Source organism: Rattus norvegicus, chromosome 20 (genome assembly GCF_036323735.1).
Source record: "Rattus norvegicus strain BN/NHsdMcwi chromosome 20, GRCr8, whole genome shotgun sequence".
NCBI lineage: Eukaryota > Metazoa > Chordata > Mammalia > Rodentia > Muridae > Rattus > Rattus norvegicus.
The window spans coordinates 55,407,631-55,427,514 of record NC_086038.1 but is presented as its reverse complement, the minus strand read 5'-3'; the positions used below and the strand labels follow the sequence as shown (position 1 = coordinate 55,427,514).

Below are 19,884 nucleotides of genomic sequence, written 5' to 3'. Positions count from 1 at the left end.
GTCTAATTCTACAGCTCTCAGGAATTATGTGAAGAATGACATGGACAATAGAAGAGAAAAGGAACACTTATCCGCTGGAAAACAGAACAGAACATTTCAAAATGGCTCCTAACAAATCAGGTTTACCCATTAGGAGGTAGAACTTGCATTTGGGTCTTTTATAGGGGTCTGTGTGACTACACACCCTGCTGTTTGATAAAGAATGAGTATGAGCCACAGGCATCACCGAGAACAGAGGTTATATAAAATTCTTGTGATGTCTCAGACGTACAAAGCACTTTCTTTAAAGTGCTCTTTCTTTCTCTTCCATGGTAAGCCAACCTAATTTTTCACCCTTTGCTACTTCTGTTTCACAAGTTCATCCTATTAATTATGCCTTGACAATTTCTTATGTTTATTTTAATAATATTAGAAACTGTGGCCATTAGATAGATGGTTTATTTCATGATACCCAAAATAATTGTATGTATTCTGTATTAAAATATACTACCTTTTTGCTATTGCAAACATCAAATATTGCTTTTAACATGGTTTACTAAAAAAGTGAACAATTAAAACATAAGTAGCCATTTATTCTTTTTTCATCTATTATTCTTAAATAGCAATACTTACTTAAACTAAATTCATTTGTTGAGTCTACTGGATTAGATTTTCTTCTCAAACAAAGCACTGAGTGTCATTGTTAAGTATATTTCCAGCAACTATTTTTATGTGACGATTTAAAGCAATATGGAATGAATCCAAGCCTATCCTATCCTATCCCAAAGATCATCCTTTACCCAGCTTCCTAAGGTCAAGATAGCATTTCTGCTAAGTGTCTGATGTGTCAGTGCTTCCAAAGTAAAGAATTTCTGAGGTCCCATAAAATCAAAAGGTTTCAATCCCTTTCAAAAATAAACTGTACACACAAAAGAGTTCCTTATAAAGAGTTCAACCCTATGCAACTTGACTTTCACAAACATTATACAGAATATGCTTTCTTCAGCAGGCGCATATTAGACCACGTGATCAGCTTCGAGGCGTGGTTCTGTAAAGAACAAGAATCCAATGCAACTGCAGCAGCTGCCCTGAATGTCACGCCCCGCAGATCCAGTGAGGATGCACTCACAAATTCTTGTAGCTTAACCTGTAGCCTTTGCTTTCTAGAAGTTAAAGTTATACTGTCTTGGTCAGTCAGGCCCCCTTTGTGGTTCAAGGGGAAAAATACTCTCTCGGAATTCTAACTTTGATTGGAGACTCTGTTTAAAATTAAGCACTTCAAACCCCAGATCTGAAAAAGTGAAACAGATGTCCAGTTTGTTAACAGTAAATGGCTCCGTACGTCGGATCCTTTCCTCTCTCCCTCTCTTTTCTTTCTGTCGCATTAAATTTTGTTTAATACAGGGTTCGCTTGAAAAGGTTAAGAGAGAAAAAAAGAAAAGAAAGCAAATACGGACAGTATTGGGGGTGGGGGGGGGCGCTCCTAAATCTTTTCTTAGAAAACAACGAAGGGGGGACTTCAAAGTCTTTGACCTGCGGCTGTGCAGAACAACCAGCAACAAACCATAGCCTGCACGTGCACACAAAAATACACGCTGTCTGTGAGAGAGGGTAGTCCCAGCCAGGGACTTAGGACGCTTAGGGCACTCACGTGAGGACGTAGTTAACGCTGACGATGCAGTGCGGCCTGGAGGAGCGGCTGTTGTGTACGATGGTGGCGTAACTCTGCACCCAGACCCAGCCGCCGTGTTTTGCCAAGAACCTGTAGTACTTGGTGGTCACCTGACCCTTCACCAACACTGGAAGACAGAGGCAGAGGATGATGAACTTGACCTGTCCGGACACATCTCAGGGTGGTTTGAGTGCAAACCGGGTCTGTGCTGCAGTAACTGCGCCAGTGCAGGCGGGAGAGATTAGGGGACAAAATCCCAGTCGATTGACTGGTTAAACCGCGTTGAGTCCGGAGCAGCACAGATACCTATTATATGCTAATTGCTGGTATGGTCCCTCCCTGGAGCTCCTATCTTCCACACCAGCAACAGGGAAAACACTAAAAGTTAAGGGTTTTCACAGACTGGCTTTTCCTGACTTTCCCAGCCCTCAACCCTCGTCCAGGGAGATAAAAGCCAGGTGAGTTAATGCGCATGAGAAACTTAGCCTGGGTTGTTTAAACAGTTCTCATCTTTAGTGATGTTTGCAGGTGAAGAATAAAATCCCACTAGGGGACCACACCCCTCGCCCCATCTGCGTTCGTATTAGCAGTTCCATTAAGTCAGAATCACCAGACAGGGACATAGTAGTCCTTTTCGGAGTCTCTTTACTGCTACCACTCTACCCCTCTAGGGAGAACTGTCAGCAATCTGCTTGGACTTCAGCCCCATGCCGCTCTTTGGAGAGTAGTGTGGGTACTTACGTAAATGGTGTGCACAGCGTAGGTGGAAGGTGTCACAGCCGTGCACGTGATGGTACAGGGTCTTCTCAATCAAGTCCTGAGGTTCATACCCAGTCAGCTCTGCTACCCTGGAGGGGAGAAAACACCCTAGGGATGAATGCAGGACTTCCCACCACCCTTTACATGGGTTCTTGCTCCAATTTCTCCAAACCTTGTTAGATGCCCCACCCGCAAAATCGGCTACCAAGATCCAGGACGGCTCTCCCTCTGTGAATGCTACAGTTGTTTAGTGCTGCCGTTGTTCAGTCTCCTCCTCGGCTGCCTACTCACCTGGAGTCCAGGAAAATGAGTTTCATGTCCAGACTGGCTCGGAACATGAACATGTTGCTGTGTAGTTTGATCTCTGTCACAGCGCTCGGAGGCAGGGAGTGACCCACAGCCACCAAACCCACATTTTGGTAGCACCCATCAAAGGGAGACATATCCAGGCTGTACTGGCGGATCTTCAGGTAGCCGCTACAGTGAATGACCTGTGTTGGAGGGGGAGGGGCAAGAGATCGGGAAGAGCTCCCTAACTGAAGCTGGGAATCAAAATGCAAGCGGTAAGATTCCACTTGGCCACAAAAGCTTAGGTGCTCCCTCCCCGCCCCCGGCCCCCACCCCCCCCAAAAAGTGGCTGCACAGCCATGATGAAGTCTTGTAAAGAAAGAAAATAAAGACAGAGATGCATGGTTCCCACCAAACTACCACAGGTGAACCACAGTGGGATCCTGCTCTCCAACGATGCTGGCATTCAACTAGAGAACCCCCCCACCCTACAGCTAAGGCTTTGGTCCTTAACTTCCTTCCATGGAAGCCCAATAGCTGAGGGGTTCAAAAACTTTCCTGGCCCTGTAGAGACTTAGTCTTAAGTGTCCCCCAGGTTCCCACAAAGCTTAAAGACTATAGTGAAGTTTTAAGGGCCTCCTCGGTAGGAAGTCTTGGACACACAATTTTGGTCCCTGGGCCAGAAACCAACCCTTCCTGCCCCAGAAACCTCGCCCTGCCTGGCCACCCTCGGACTGCACCTCCAATCTGTGCCACACACCTTGTAGCCACCGCAGGTGAGGCCAGCATTCCGCTTGGCCAAAACACACTTCATCCTTAGAAAGAAGGAGCGTTCGATCTCGTACTCTGTGAGAAAGAAGAGGAAGGCTCAGGAGGAGAGAGGGGCAGCCCTCAAGCACCAGTCCCAGTGAGAAAGCTAAATCAGGGAAAAGCCCCAAGTTGACTGGCATGAGCGGAAGCTTAAGGCCTGTCCGCCTTACCCTGTACAAAGTGAGAGTGGTAGGGTTGATGGGCTGTGAGCACTGCTGTCATCTCATCATGATCAGCCGGGTGGATATATTCATAGATGCTGTTCCCAGTCAGTTCTACCTGTAAAGAGGAGAATGTCACTATCTCTGTAGTGGTGCAAACACCCCTAAAAGAAGCTGGAAAGTTGGAGCAAGGGGTCAGTGGGACCATGAAGGAGGAATGGGCTCTTGTTATTTGCTACCTGGTGCACCTTATCTGTCACTTAGCTTCCTTATCTGGAAAATAATCATAAGTATCAGCATTGATGAGAACAAAGGTCATTACAGTCCCATCCCTTGTAAGGTGTGGTAAAACAATGTAAGTATGCAAATTCCTGCCATGTCTGGCTTATGGTAAGAATACCAAAACGTTGTGATTGTTTGAGCCTGTGATAGATGCTAACTGATGAGGTAGTCTGGGAGTGGAGCTATTGAGTCATCCTGTCTGTCTGTTTTCAGTGCCCAAATGCAGATATAAAATGGTTGGGGAAGCCCCCCTCCCCCACAATTCCAGCTGTGAGCAGTGCTGGCCAGACTGGGGAACCACTCACCTACCTGAGAAAGGCCCAGGTGAACTGAAGCTGTCTCTGAGATGTACATGATCTTCCCATCTGGGGCCACCACAAAGATGAAGCCATCCAGAGTCTGGGGAGGCAGAAACAGAGTGAGAGATCTGAAGAAATGAAGGGAGGAGAACAGTCAGTACAGAGAGGTGAGGTCCAGAAACAGGGAGGAGAACAATCTCCTCTTTTGAACCTCCCAGGTCTTTGAGCATCCAGCACACTGACAGTTCAGAGTGAGCCTATGGACAAGGCTAACACCCCGAAATGGAAAAAGAAATCTGTGGCAGATGCACACGAAAGCTCTGGGGAGGGGACTAGGAAGCTCAGCCTTCAACAGCAAACAGGTTCAGCCCTGAGGACAGCAGTTTCTATAAGAACCTGTGTCAGTGTTGAAGCGTTCCATAGTGGCAGAGGTCAGCACAGAAGAGATCCAGGGCCACAAACACCGGTTGACAAGGGAGGACTGGCAATTTGAAGTTATAGACAGAAGCAAGCTGGTGAAGACTCTGGACAAAGTCAGAAGAGGGGGGATTTAGGAGATGAGAGGCTTTTCTGAGCAGCCAGTCTGTAAAGGAGTGTTACAGTGTGTGCGTTTGTATATGTTTACACAGATGCATCAAGCCGGCAGGCTCTTTATAAAGAAACTTCCTAGACTGTCCCTGCCCCCTCATCTCCGTGAAGAAGGCAACAGAGACCTAGGAGAACTCAGACTGCTCTCAGGGAACATAAATTAATGTGTTGACCACACAATTAATTAGTAGATGGTGCTAAACAGGCAAGACAGCCAGAAACTAAGCATGACAGAGGTCTCAGAAAACTTTGGAGTTCCAGCAGACCCTTGAAGAGGGTCTGAAGAGAAGGGCACCTCAAGCAGAAGACATGATGCCATGATACAATGACGGAGGGGTGGGTTGATGTGACATGTTAAGAAGGGGTGAAACTGGTCTGAGATAGGGCTACATAAGTCCATACTCAGTTGAGTTTTAGAGTTTGAAATGTCAGTGGGACCCTGCAATTGTTCCTGAAGACATTGTGATTGCAACAGACGTTCTAACCAAGAGAATAATAGATATTTTTATGTTTCCCCTTCCTAGCAGAATGGCTGACAGGAGTCAGGGTGAGGAGTCCATGTAGCACACACTAAAATCAGATCTAAGAAAGGGAAGAGTCTAATTTAATGATGATGTTGAGTGGAAATTTTATGCTAATTTTGTGGCAGACAGAGAAAGTAAGGTTGACTTCCTGGTTTCAGTAAAGATACTAAGCAGAAGAGAGCGCCATTTACCAAGGCTAAAAGCTTTGAGAAATTGAGATTTTGATGTGAATCCCTCTCATCTCTCCAATTGAAAATCCAGATGTTGTGCAACTAGAAGTCAGGAAAGGGAGAGAAGACATTCTTGTCATAAATGTGTCTAGTTGGCAGTAGGAAACAAAAGTTGGTCAAGATGTGGTCTAGAGACCAGCTAGGATCATAGGGGCTAAACAGTACAGGTGATGTGCTAATTTAGATCCTTCCAGACGCTGAGAGAAGAAACAGAGTTGGGACTTTATTCAAATCACATCACAGCCAGTGGCATAAAGTGTTTCGAAAAGAGACAAGGAAGGAGAAAAGATAAATTGAGGAAGTTATGTTATTGTAGAAACATGGGGCCATCTAGACAGTTGACATCAGTGTCACCTCCTTCTGGTCTTTACCCAAAAGACACTTGTGCTGCTGAGCATTCTCTACTTTGGTCCATTCCAATTTTGAAAGGAGCCCCCCTCTTTCCCTAACTTGTCTTTCTCTGTAACGTCTACACCACCAGAAACTCCACAGCACCACTAAAAAGGACACATCTAAGAATGTAATTATCAGGAGGGCAGGGCTTTTTGTGTGGCACACAAGTTGATCTTCCAGTGTCTGTTGGGTGAACAAAACCAGGTGAAACCTTGATGTGTGGAACCTGTGAGAAGCCCAGTAGGGAAAAGCAGACTGTAGGGAAGTGATGCCAAGGAGGAGGGGAGTGAAGAACCCCTGAACTTCAGAGCTGTAAGGAAGAACTACTGGAAGCTCAGTGAGGAAAGGCAAAGAAAATATAACATAGGAATTGTCCCACCCAGGACAAACATCAAAAGCTGTTTCCCTGCGTATGGCTAGGGGGAAAATAGGAACAAGGAGAGATGGCATTGGAGACCCAGGTACCTATTCTGAGGTAAGACGTTTCTGTGAAGAGAGCCAGGGGCTTTTCTAGATAAATTCAAAATGGAGGCCATATCAGTGGGGAAATATCCACCCAAGTTCTCTCTTTGTTCATTAAAACTGAAATCTATTTGGTGTCTAGGAGACAGAGGGAAAGTAGCAATGGGAAGTGAAGGACCCAGCCACTGGCTTACTGCTGGCTGGTTCCCCTAGACTTCATAGTTCCAGGCTACCACTCTAGAAGACCCCAGTGGACCTGAAAATAATAGAGGATGTAGGGTGGAAGACAAGTGTCACACCTGAAACTGCCACTGGGAGTTATTATTTAAAATACTTTTTCTGGGACTTAAGCGGCCAATGGACAGTTAAAACCCCTGTGTACTACAAATAACAAAGTAATGGTCATCTCATATTGTATAAACTCATTGCACGCACGTGTGTGCGTGCGTGTGTGTGTGTGTGTGTGTGTGTGTGTGTTGAATTTGCACAGAGCTTGGACCAGCCTAAAGTGAGGAGCGCTGGCAAAGGGAGGAAGCCTGGGAACTACTGGGAAGAGACAAAATGAGTTGCAGACGCAGCTGGATCTGGAATGTGCCGGCTTAAAGCACTGAGGGCATTTACTGCAGATTCCGGTTATTTCCTTTGCAAATTCTTCATTTCAGATGCTTCCAGAGCCCTGCCTCCCAGGCCTGGAGCAGGGCATTTCAGTTTTCTTAGCCGAAAAGCGACAAACGGAACCCCCTTCTCTGGACAGAGCCCCGCTGGGACCTTACCAGACTGATTTGCAAACTCAAAAAAGTCTTGGTTATCTCCTTGCCTTGCTAAGCAGGCACCAGTGCCTCATCCAGCTAGATTTAAGGAGAGCTATTGGGATACCCCCTCTGCTGCTTTTTCTTTTACTCTGAAAAACAAAAGCCCGGATAGTGCCGGGTCGGCCAGGAGTCTTGCGTCTGTACCTGGAGTAGATGAGAGCCGAGTTCGCGACCAACGTTATCCAGAGGGCTGGTTCGACTGGTGTGACCCCACGCCTCGCCAAGCCCTGTGGAGACACACAAATGTTAGCCAGAGAACCTGGGCCTTGTAGGCAGTCGGGGTGCTACAGAGCGGATTGTCTCGCCCTGGGAGCCGGAGCAGCATGGGTTACCACCACCACCACCCACTTCTGGATCCGATCTGCGGGGATGGGGAACTGGGTCAGCTGGCAGCACTTGCCCAGCAGAAGTTCTAGTGGCTCCGGCCCTGGACAGTCCCAGCGCTGTCTTAGAGTGGGTTCTTGTTCCGTTTAGCTCTGGAGGGGGTTATCTTTGGTCCCAAGACTTCAACCACGTCCTTTTAAGCAGACGGAGAGATTGCTCACCCTTTGTCCACGCAAAGTGTGTTGTCACCACCACCCCCCCCCCCAAAAAAAAAAAAAGAGGCCACTGGTCGCATTAGGTTCAGCCTCTGGCAGTCTTTCTGATTGGCTGTGGGGCTTTCTAGACGTCGGTTCCCCTCAGCTTGACCTGAATATGCTTGGAGAAACCTGTTCGTGGTTAACTTCCTGCTTCTCTTGCAACAGAATCCCTAGGCAATCCTCTCCGTTTCCCTAGGAGTTCAGGCCTTACCCCATACCCTTATCTCCCTCCCAAAAGAACACCAAGGACTTTCCTGGCTATTTTCGCTCTATTCTGAATCTGTAGAATTGGTTTTTCTACCGCTCTAGTACCGTCTGTCAACAAAGCCAAGCCATCCTTCCCCTTTGTCTTAGCACGTTAACCTTTCAAGCCTTTTGCACAAACCTTTCCTAATATGCTTTAAGAAATAGTTATATAGGGGGCTGGGGATTTAGCTCAGTGGTAGAGCGCTTACCTAGGAAGCGCAAGGCCCTGGGTTCGGTCCCCAGCTCCGAAAAAATGAACCAAAAAAAAAAAAAAAAAAAAGAAATAGTTATATAAGGCTTCTTATATAGTCATATATAATATGGTCTACCCGTATTAAGAAAGAAGTAAAAATGACCCAAAAGAAATGTAAAGGCAGGTTAAAGTATTTGTTGCTATCTTTTAACTGTTGCTGATAAAATTACTTCACTAGTTAAATCTTACGTTTTTACATCACAAACAAGACTTAGATGTTTTTAAAAGTGATCTATTCCGTTAGGAACCAATACTCTAAAACATACACCATGACAATCATGCCGGATTTGTAATGTGGAAAAGGGGGTTTTCACAATAAAACATTATTCGGTTAGTTTTTTTTTTTTTTAAGGTGTTAGCTAGGACCTGTTTCCTAAGCAAGTAATTAAAAACCCTGACAACGAGTAACAGTTATCGCCCCTTAGGCTCAAATGGGGTCTTTCTGGGTGTTTGCACACCTAAATAAATCTAACGATTTCCGCACTGCTCTGCAAATACTGCGGCTCCACTCCTACGACTGCCCCTCCCTCCATAGCGCCGCGTGATCCTTCTGGACGCCCCAGCAGCCCAGCTCCCCTCCCCGAGTGACTCCTTGATTCTGGCCCCAGTTATCCCGGTGAGCTAGTAAGTACTGACGGGTCGGGTCTCGCCCACCTATACGCGCAACCCCTTCATGTTGCCACCTCCCTTTCTCTCCTCCCAACTCATCCTCCTGAATTTCGTCTCCAATCCAGAAGAAGTAGCTGGAATTGACCACACTAAGAAAAAGAAAAAGGACCTTGCTGAGAGTGCGGAGTACTAGGTTGACGTCGACCTTGGGCCCCGCAGAGCCCAGAAAACCAGAAGCTTCTTGGGATCAGAGGGCAGGACGCTCCCGCTGGTCCTCTAGAGATCTGAGACCACGATTGTCTGGGACTAGTCCTTGTAGTCCCTCAAACAAGCGAAACCTGCGTTTTAGGCAAACAAACGTCTTTAATAGAAAAATTTGAGGGTCCTCTGAAGCCGCCTCCAAATCACCGGGTGGGGTCGCAGGGTTGGAGGTTGGCTGGGGCGTGTAAAAAGATCCTGCCTAAGAACTCTAGACGCCTGTTTTGCTTTGTGGGGTTGTGCCCTCATTAGCATGAGCCTACAAGGGAAAACAAGACTTGCCCACAGGTTAATAAGCAGCCCGAGCGGGTGCGGGAGCGGGTGCGAGCTAACAGGGGAGTCTCTCTCCCCGCTCTGCGCCCCCCTCACACCTGGGAGGAAACTTGTTTTCACAGAGGCTGCGTTCCCTTTTGTAGGCAGAGGAAACTTGTCACAAGGTTGAGTCTGGGTTAATGTTTTATGAAGAACTGACTGCCCCGCTCTACCGATGGATTTCACCAAGGGAAGAGCTCACTGTCCAAAGTGTAGAGGACACCTCCCCAAACCAGATTAAGGTTCCCATTTCCCAAAGTCTTAAAGTGCTGCCGCGGACCCTCTCCCCTCTTTCCTTCCGTGAAGCTCCCCAGCACCCAGCTTCAGTTGGCAAGGGGGTAGCCGAGATTTCGTTTCTGCACTTGACCTACCGCAGAAAATTCGCAAATCCTTTGATTGTCTGTTTAAAATGAGGAGGAACCAGCTCCTTTTGCGGCGGGATTACAGTGAGAACAGGATCTAAAGATTCCCTTGTAACTCGGTGAGGCAGAGGGAACAGGGTTTTGCAGAGGAGAAAAGGCTCTCTGTGAGGGAGGCGAGAACTAAATCAGGTTTCAGACAAAAGGATTTTCCCCAGCTAAAGTGGCTGAAGACAAAGGAAAACATAATCTATTTTGGAAGATTTCCAAGATATGCCACATTAACCTCGGCAGATAAATTTTGCTTCTCTCAGGCCCCTCACTTTCCTTAAAATCTGGTTTATCGTATTTACATAAGTAGTATTAGAAGGGGTGTATTTATTATGAATCGAAAGGGCTAGCTCACATTTCATGTGAGAACCCAAGCAAGTTTCACTGTTGCTTTACCCTTGGTGCACGGTTGAGCCATTTCCATTTAAATACCCCCTGACCCAAGGATTACCTCAATGGACTGACTGCGCGGGTTTTGTAATTTCCTGAAAATGAGATTTCGATTTATAAAACAAGAAACCAATTAGTAACCAAATGAGGCGAAGTAGATCCACTAAAATTGACCTAATCCCACAGGCACCATTTAGGCCCGTTCTTGGTGAATGAATGATGAGCCCCAGTCTAGCGCGCGCTCAAAGCATCATCCAGCTGTGTTATTGCAGGCAGCAAAAATAAATTGATCGCGCTTTTTCTTCGAATGAATTTCATGCCCTTGACAAAATACAGATTACAGGCCAGGCATCACCGCCTCCTTTGCTGTCCGGAAAGAGAAGAGCTTGTTTAGTGGCTCCCTTTTTTTCCCTTTCTCCCTTATTAGCATTTTCTCCATAAAAATGTGTCCTCCCCACAATGCCTAGCATGTCTCTGAGGCAATAGGAAGGTCTTCTGTGACCCGTCTACAACCGGGGACAGAGGTGATACAAGTCCTCCACATCCTTCTAACTTCAGGTCCCCAGAGGCTAGTGGTTGCTACTTAGGCAGAGTGAGTGAAGAAGAAAACCCCAAACCCCAAATACCACGTGTGTGTGCAAAGGGCTGAAAGTCCTGCCCTGGCATTCCTGGGGCTGTGACATCAAGCACCCTCTGGGTACTGGTTTGTCGCGGGTCAACAGGAGCTCTCTGGGGAAGAGAGGGACAGGGAATGGGTGCTTTGCCTCGGACCAACTCTCGGTGTAGTTCCTGGGCAGAGCACTTTGTCCAACAACGAGGCGCATCAGTGTCTCCGCTAGCGCGCTAGTAACTGTCCCAGGTCACTGCTTGAGACAGGGCTCTCAAAGGCTCAGGCGATCCACCTCCGCAACGTCCGCATGGACCTCTGCACCGCTGCATGGACGGAGTGTGTGCCCTTGCCTGCGCTCCTCTCCTGGGCCAGAGCAGCGATGGCTGTACCAGGAATCTTCTAGTGTTTGTGTGTGTCATTCGCAGCTGAAGGCCGCGGGTCACTAGTTTCTCCAGCTTTATCCCACCCCAGTGCCCGCGCTTCTGGTTGGGGAACGTAGCTGCCAACCGGGCTTTATAACACACCCTACACCCGCTGCGCATTACCCAACAGAACAAGAAATTGGGATTTCCTCAGGTTTAACCTAAAACCGGGGACAGCTGTCCTGCATGGAAGCTGAAGGTGTCGTCGCAATGGAGTTTAGTCTTCAGAAATTCCCTGGCTTGCCACCTCCGTAGAAGACCCTAGCCTCCAAAGCGAGGCAGCCCCTCACCTGGCCATCTACGGATCCCGCCCTCCCAGGAGTAAGGGAAAGACTGGTCTGCTTTTACGCGCATAACTTCTCTAAAGGATGGTAGTGCTTTGTGCAGCACAAAGAATATGTCACACTCTGGTATCTAGCAAGTCTGACCTTTAGGTAGGGGTTGAGACGTCGCCAATTCTCTGAGAACTTAAGACCCGGTCAGTTTGGAAACTGTCCAGACTTCAAGAAGAGATGATACAAAAGGAGCGCCCGACATATCACTTGTACCTACTGGGTTGAGAGGAGCTTTCTCCGGTGGAAAAAAGTGTGGCAAGGTCGCAGATAAAAAGCGAGCCGGAGTCTGAACAGAATCATCAGGGTGTCAAACCTGCCAGCGTGTCAAACCTGTGAAAAAACTTTACCCCATTCTACCCATTCTGTTGGCACCTTCGGAGTAACCGGGCTGATCCTAAACAACTGACGGTCCAAGATACTGGCAAAGTGTCCCACCTAAATACTCTATACTAAATACTGTTGTTACTGTCCGTCTCTTTCTCTTGAGAAATACCTAAGCTGACAAGGGAATACCGCAAGAATCCAGGAGTTTGCGTTCGGGACTTACATCTGATTGCAAAAATTCAAAGATACCAAGATTCGCCCATTAGCCCCGCCCCCTGAAATGAAAAAAAAAAAAAAAAAACAACCTCCCTAAAAATAAGATCTACCCTTATATGTTTAGGTTTTAATCTTAGATGGATGATTGTGCCCCATTTGAAAGCATACCACCAGAGCTTACGATGTTCCGTTTGTTATTTATTTTTAATTTGTGATACATCCATTTTCTTTTAAAAAAAATCATTGATGGAATCTACACGTTCTAGTCATAAATCTGCCTTGCACACAGTTTAATTCTGCACCCACTTAAAACGGACATCAAAAGTGGAAGGAAGCAGAGAAAACCAGATTTGAGCATAAACTGTGTTTAAAGGAGGCTTTAAATGAGAAAAACTTATGTTAGAAAATAAACATGGAAACCCAATGCTCAATCATTTCCCTTGAGCAGCAAGAAAAACAGCCTTAAATCACACACCCACGTGGGAATCTGGGCTCTTTTTATTTTTTGGGTTTTTTTTTCTTTTTCTTTTTTGAGTTAAAACTAATGATTAAGGATTTCAGGTTTTAAATGAATGTTGTAGGTCTTGGGAATTTTGTTTATAAATGTTTACCGATTTCAACTCTTGTGGTTGTTTTTATTTTTCTTAGACATTTTGACAGTGAAGAGTAATGATACTACTAAGATTAAAAACAGTTGAAGATTTGAAGCCATATCTGATCTTCCAGCTTATTCTGCATGACAAAATGCCCTTGGCCAAAACTACAGCAGAAGTGGGTAAAAATATGTACTTCTTTGAAAGTTGAATTGTCCTGATTTGCATATAAATAAAGTTATGTTGTTGGTTTTTTTTAATACCTTAATATCATCTTTCTGGTTTTGGTAACAACCAAGATTTGTACACTTTTACATTCTGCATTTTTTCCGTTCCAAGGTTCTAAGACTACTTTTAGATTGAATATGATTAAACAGAAGATATGCATTTTCAATGATCCCACAGTGCTCTTCTTTGATTTTCCTTTTTCTAAAAAAAAAAAAAAAATTAATCTCTAATGCTGATCCAGTGCTTGTTCCTTCTCCTTCCCCATCTTCCTCCACCAACACCGCCACATCTACTTCTGCTTTGAGCCTCCATTTCTAAGAGCAAGGATTGCAGGTGTGCAGTACCACACCCAGTTTTATACTAAATGCTTGATTATTCCAAATGCCTGTATCATCATCTTCATGTCCTCCCCCTCCCTTCCCCCCTCCCCCCATTTCTCTCAGTATTACCTATTCTGAAAAAACATACTAATGCTAAAACATGGGCCCAGACAACAGCTACTACAATGATAAGGTGGAAAAATGTACAGGAAACAACTTACTTTCTATACTCACACACACACACACACACACACATACACACACACACACACCTTTAGATGAGTGTGGAATAATTTTTTGGTTCACTTATCATATAACTATTGGGCATTACACAGTAGTATAATTGAAGTGTGATATGTACAAAAACCAAGTTTTACAACATTGTTACACTTATAACTATGCCATCAAATATGTAACCATTTGAAATCAGATACTTTATAAATTCCACGTTAAATGTGAAAATGATATTTACCATGATAAAACAGCTAAGCTTATTCTTAAAACAAAACTTTATTGATGGTATGTGCTGGGAGAGCTTCAAGACACGTAAAATAATTTCAAATTCTATTTAGCATCACTAAAAAGACTACAGAGATGCAAAGTGTTCAGTTCACCCCCATGTTTAGATTGAACCCTAAGTAAAGGCTAAACCCAAATTTGGCACCACCTGCAGGTAGTGCCTGGTTTTGCGGCTTGCCACTATTTTGCTCCTTTGAAGACCGCAGAGTTTTGTAATTGTTTGCCGTTGTTGTTTTCGTTAATGTAGTAAAGAGCTACACTTCGAGTTAGTGTTTCTGAAGCTCAAACAATCTCGAAATTAAAACCTCATTCTTACGAGCCAGCTGTTCTGACGATCCTGTCTAACTCATCGAGTGGAGGCTGCGGGTGAGTTATGAACTCCACAGAAGCTGGCGAAATAAATGATGTGCCCAGAGTTCACACATCGTCCATCCCCGCCCCTCATAAACTCACACTCATCCGTAGAAGAGAGGAGGGGTGGGAGGGGCCAGAGATCGGTGAGAGAGGACTGTAGAAAGCACAGTTGTCTGTTAAAGGAGCCAAAGGAGATGGCCTAGCTAGCCGTCAAGAGGACCTCATAATGAGAATTTACTTTGAGTCCTTCTATTTCTTTATAACGCGATTTTTAATTTTTCAGGGTTAGTGCCTTCAGAGGAAAGCTTCTCCTCTTAAAATGCAGAAATAAAACAAACAGAAATATTCAGCCGGATCCTTTCAGAGCCTACCCCGGGTCTGCACTGAGCAGACTAGGGCCTCTGGCCTGTTGGTTCTCTGTTGAGTGACTGCTGGGGAAACCAGCCCTCTATTCTTCTCCAGCGGCTATTCGCTGCCCCACTAGCAGCACCATATGCTGCTTCTGATCAAACAGCGAGGGACTTCGGCACCGATAATTGACGAGACCCACTAGAAATCACGCAGAAAGGGAGCCCACTGAGACCGCAGTAGCTGACAAATCACTGCTAATAATCCTGTTAGGAACAGCGCAGCAGCGGAGTTCGAAATAGCTTTATTTTTATAAAGTAGGCGCTGACAGTATAAAAGACAGGGAGATCTCTTTTTTAACCAGAAGGCAGTGCAGTATAATGGTGTAGCTCAGTACAGTTTGGATCTGAAGTATGATTTTTTTTTTTTTAGTTTTTACAGCCTTTCTCCTTTCTTCTTAAAAAAAAACAAAACAAAAAACAAACAAACAAAAAAAAACCCCAACAAACCCAAAAACTTTTAGATATTCCAAACTGTAATTTCTCTCCTCCCTGGATTTCAGAGTGAAAAGAGATGTTCAAGGACCTAACTACTGATGGGTTTGAGGATAGAAACAAACTGTTTAGAAGGTTTGTGTGGTGGCCGACAAGTGTGCAGCCCTTTCGCAAGCTTGTAAACAAACACCAAGTGAAGAGAAACTTCATTTCCAGTAATAACTAACCCCCCTCGTTAAAAATAACACCCCCAAACACCCAAAACCAACAACGGGCCAAAAAGAAGCTGTCATTTGTCTAGTGTGAAAATAAACAAACTTCTTTCTCCAGAAGTTTTGTTTGTCTAGTAATCATTCTTTTACATTCTTAAAACTTCCTCCCCTAACAAAATATTTTTCTATTCTGTTTGTTATTTGGGAGAGTAGGGGTGAGCAAATGGAGGATCAAAGCGTTCCTTCCCGGGCGAGTATTAACTTTTCCTACTATGTAGAAATGATTTCAGGCTGCTCTGCTCTCACAATGAGTCTTGGTAACTGAAATTCCCATTTATAATCATATCCGCTGCTGTCGTTCTGACTTCTAGGCCCTATGAGACTTTGTCATCCACCACTGAGGATTCATTTCTGTCTGCTCTGCTTTCCTCAAACCTTGACTATTTTGAGACAAGCTTATGATCTTACAGATAACGCCAAGGCCAGAAATACAACTCACCAAGCTTCAGTTTAGGAATCTCTGACATCTTTAAAATCGAGAACCCATTTACTATAAACAGCCACGAATCTAGTGAAGCCAAGGCATACTGTTTGCACACATGCCCGCCCTCGCAGAATTGTGGCCCTTTTGATAAATTATTGTTGAGCTTACCTAGCACCATGCTTATCCGTCTAATCTATACCTAGCAAAAATCAGTAATCAGGCAGCACTCCTGCTTTCTACTGGATACATCTCTGACGAGAGGAATAAAAAGAAAAGTCATGTTGGGATTAGCACTACTGTCAACTGAGCCAAATGTTGATAAAAAGCACCACTGGGTTGTTTCCCAACAAAACATATCGAATGGGCTGGAGGGGAAATATGGGGAAGAAGAGAAAGACTAGGAAAGGCAGGGAAGCCCTTTGGCGCTGACTGGTCAAATAGGTTCGTAAATTTCCATTTTCAGAGAACGTAGCCCACGAAGGCAAACACGCGTACATTTCTGTGCTGCTGGGATAGGCTTACTCTTTTGAAATTCAATCCAGGCAGAGCTGCTTACCTTCCGGAAAGACCACTCTCATTTTGAGATAGCTGGTCGTGAGTCTGATGATCGAGGCTTTGTCCAGTTGCGAGGTGATGGCTGAGGGTAACGGCAGTAATTTAGCCAGTTCGTAAAATTCACTGTTTTCTTTCTCCCTCCTCGTCCGGGCAGCATTTTTAGACTTCTCTTTCATCGTGTCTCAGGCTCCCTTTCTTCTTACAACGTAAACTCCACAGACTCATCCAAAACCAAAAAGTTAACTTTCAATTAGAGATCACACTCGGTAGAAACATAACTTTAAACGAGGAGGCTGTGATTTGCTCGGAGGAGACCCGAATGATGCTAGGAACAGGACAACACGGCAAACAAAATGCTTTCTTGAAAATGTGAGGTGTAAGCATAAAAGAGAGCTCTGGTTCACAGCAAATCCGGGCAATCCTTTGGGACTCTACGCATAAAATGCTGGAAGGACTCCGGAGGAGCCAACCTTTTCATCTGATCCGCGGCGGGAACCCCGGTCCTTGGGAAATCGACATAATAACACCCGACGTTTGCTTTTCAGCCCCTCTGGTTCTGAGCCGGTTTGTAGAGAACAGGAATCGCCGGTAACTTCTTTCGGATCACTACGAAGACAAGAACACCAGGGAATAAGAGATCTGGGGCTAGACTCACACCCACTGCAATTCGGCAAACCGGCCCCAAAGGGCCTTCGCACCCATCCTCTGCAAGTCGCAACCCGGGGCATTTAAAACTTGGAGAAGTCGGCCCCGGGACAGGCTGGGGTTGCGCTCGCCGCCTCCGGGAGGTAGCACCGACGGCTAAACGCGAGTCTGCAGAGAGGTCGGCGGGCCGCGCGCGCCAAGCCAGGCTCTCCGGCCGTGGAAGCGGGATTCCGCCGTGCAGAATTCCTCCACTGCCCCTGACTCCGACTGCCTCACCCCCGCGGGGCTCACGTCTAAGGGGTTCCTTGAGAAGAGCGGCTTACGCATCAAACCCCCGGGGAGTCCCGCAGTCGCACGCAGGGCAGCGCAGCGCAGGGTTAACAGGTGGCACGCGCGACAGCCCCTCGTGGGTATCACCTGGTGCTCTTGGCTCCTCACCTACCTTAAGTCCTCGAGAGCCGCGGAGGCTGCTGCGGCTCCCGCCCCCTAACTGCTCTCAAGCCTGCGCGCTGGCGGAGCCTCGGCGGCAGCCTCCTGCCTATCACCCGCAGCCCGCAGACTGTGCCTGGGCCGCCTTCCCATGGACACGAGTGGGGGAGGGGGAGGTAGCAGCGGGAGGAGGACACAGGTTGGGGACAGGCGAGGTGTTTTCGGAGTCCGAATCCTCCGTAGTAGTTGGGAGCCCGTACTGTTCCTAATTGGGAGCCCAAAGCGCCCCCCTGTAACTTCTTTATAGCTTACCCGGTTTAGCTTCAACTTCGCTCCCAGGTTCCCTTTCTCCCTCCCTTCTCAAATGCCACTCACAAATTTTCCCTCTTCCTATTGGCCAGAGGCACCCAAGGCGCGGCGCTCACTGGCCACTCCAGCTGAGTGACGCGAATGCTTCCTGCACCTCCCGCCTCCCCCCCAGGCGACTGGGCTCGAGGCTCGGGTCCTACAGTGCGCCTGGCAGCTCCGCTCCTAATGAGCCCCGGGCACGGGGTCGCCGCTGCCCTGCTGCCGCCGCCGCTCCAAACCCTGAGGTCTTCCGCGTGCCGCGTGACACTCGCGCTCCCTAGACTCGGGTGTCTGCGCACAGCGTGCGGCCTTGCCGGGGCTGGCTCGCCGGGGCTCCAGGAATGGATGCAATAGCGTCCAAGACAGTGGCCAGGATTTCCCTAGGGTTGCGCGCCTCATGCCTGCAGGACCGGGTGAGGGAGACCGACGCTGGACTTTTATTTTACTCTGACACCACTGTGACAAAATCCATTGCCAGATGAAATAAATACCTGCCTTTAATTCCAAAAAGGGCAACTTTTTCGAAGTGATTCGGGTTTGTGACTGATTCAAGGTCTGCTGGGCAGTTTCCTATGGGAACCAGAGAGTGGGTAGTCAGAAGAAGAATGTGATAGAAGAAACCCAGAGTGTTGGAACAACTGATGTATATATAGACGTCTCACAGAGTTATTTTCTAAACTGTTGGGCAACTCTGCGGGTTTTATTTCGAGAAACAAAAGACCAGCACGAATATTCCTTCTAGAGAGGACACCGAATAACTGAGTGAACTTGAAAGGTGTACAGCTCCCCATCAGTTCTCAAACGAACTGTTCTCAAAGTACTGTTTCTACTGTAGTTTAGAGACCCTCCTGTTTTAAGTGCCTTCTTTTTCAGTCATCTCATCAGAGGAAACAGATCGCAATGAAAAAAAGGCTAAGTTTCCCTTAAGACAATGAAAGCTCACAGATTTCATACCGGGCTTCACCCGCCTTAGAAATCAGCAGTGCACCAGAAACCGTGCGCTCTGCTCCTCCTTTTTCCTCTGCGAAAATAAATTCTTTGAAGAGTCGTGTGCCATCCTGATGCTTGGCTCGCCTTTAAGAGTGTTCATTGAAAAATAAAGACATCTGTCGCCTCCTTGTCCCCCGCCTCCCAATGGCAGTAAGGACACTGGGTGCTCCTAGGACAATGGGAAACCTTCTGGGGGTATGGGGAGTAATTACACATCTGAGCGACACCTGGAAAGAGGAAAGGAAAAGAACTGAACTAAGACTGTGTAGGTGTTTCAAAACTGGAACCACCTACCAGGGTTATAATCCGGAAAGGCTGTGGCCACTTAGAGGCCTAACTCTAGGTGGGTTCTGAATCCATCTAATGATACACTGTCAATGGGAGGTACAGATACCCTGTGGCTTTCACCAAGATTCCAGAAAGACCGGATAATGGTCAAGTTTCTTACTGGGGTAGTAGTGGTGGCGGCGGTGGCAGCGGCGGCAGCAGCAGCGATGTATGAAAAACCTTTCGCGACTCCCTTTTCCAGTAACCTGCACAGAACTCTGGACGGGAGCAATCACCAAACTAAACAGTGGTAGGTACCTTAAGGTTAAGTAGTGGTTTTCTGTTCCGACTGTACCCTGGACAGGATTTGTGCAGCTTGCCTTTGCTTCACACCCCATCTCTACTTCAAACGAAGCGCAGGCTGTGGAAGTGCCTCTCTGGGATCTGAAACCTGACCCTACCCTCTGTGGGGGTTGGTGGAGGAGTCTGTCTTGCAAACCAGGCTTTTCCAACCGACGCCTTTGAAGAGGCACTGGGTATTTTGCCTCAGTGCAGGAGGGACAAAATGAGGGTGGGAGTCTTGACGGCAAAACGTCTGTACTGAGGATCCCGACTAGTTCCTCCCCCAGAAGCTCAGCTGTTCACCCAGCCAGGAGACCTTCTTTAATATAGTTAATGCCCGGCCCAGAGGTGACAGCCCCTCGCTAAATCTTCACAGATAACTAGCAGAGCCTTGTTTACTGAAAGACCGAATTAGCCAGGCAACGAAACACCACAGCCTGGGACACCAGCTGAGAACTGGAACCTCCCATGTTACCCACCGGCTCACGCTTGCCTCCGGCTTGGGAAATCTTAAACAAGTTTCCTGAGTCT

General features: G+C 46.8%; 1 protein-coding gene across 2 annotated transcripts in view; it reads right to left on the bottom strand.

Moving 5' to 3' along the window:
• The window catches only part of Sim1 (SIM bHLH transcription factor 1), a 79,637-nt gene extending 61,936 nt beyond the window's left edge, over window positions 1–17,701 (bottom strand). The window contains exons 1-9 of one of the 2 annotated variants that reach the window (XM_006256604.4): window positions 17,420–17,701; window positions 16,334–16,938; window positions 7,404–7,486; window positions 4,261–4,350; window positions 3,679–3,787; window positions 3,459–3,544; window positions 2,702–2,901; window positions 2,393–2,499; window positions 1,631–1,778 (exon numbers count right to left, since the gene is read on the bottom strand). In XM_006256604.4, coding sequence (XP_006256666.1) covers window positions 1,631–1,778; window positions 2,393–2,499; window positions 2,702–2,901; window positions 3,459–3,544; window positions 3,679–3,787; window positions 4,261–4,350; window positions 7,404–7,486; window positions 16,334–16,508 — 998 coding nt within the window. In that variant the 5' untranslated portion in view covers window positions 16,509–16,938; window positions 17,420–17,701. 2 annotated transcript variants of the gene reach the window in all.
• Between the last annotated feature and the right edge of the window lie 2,183 nt (window positions 17,702–19,884).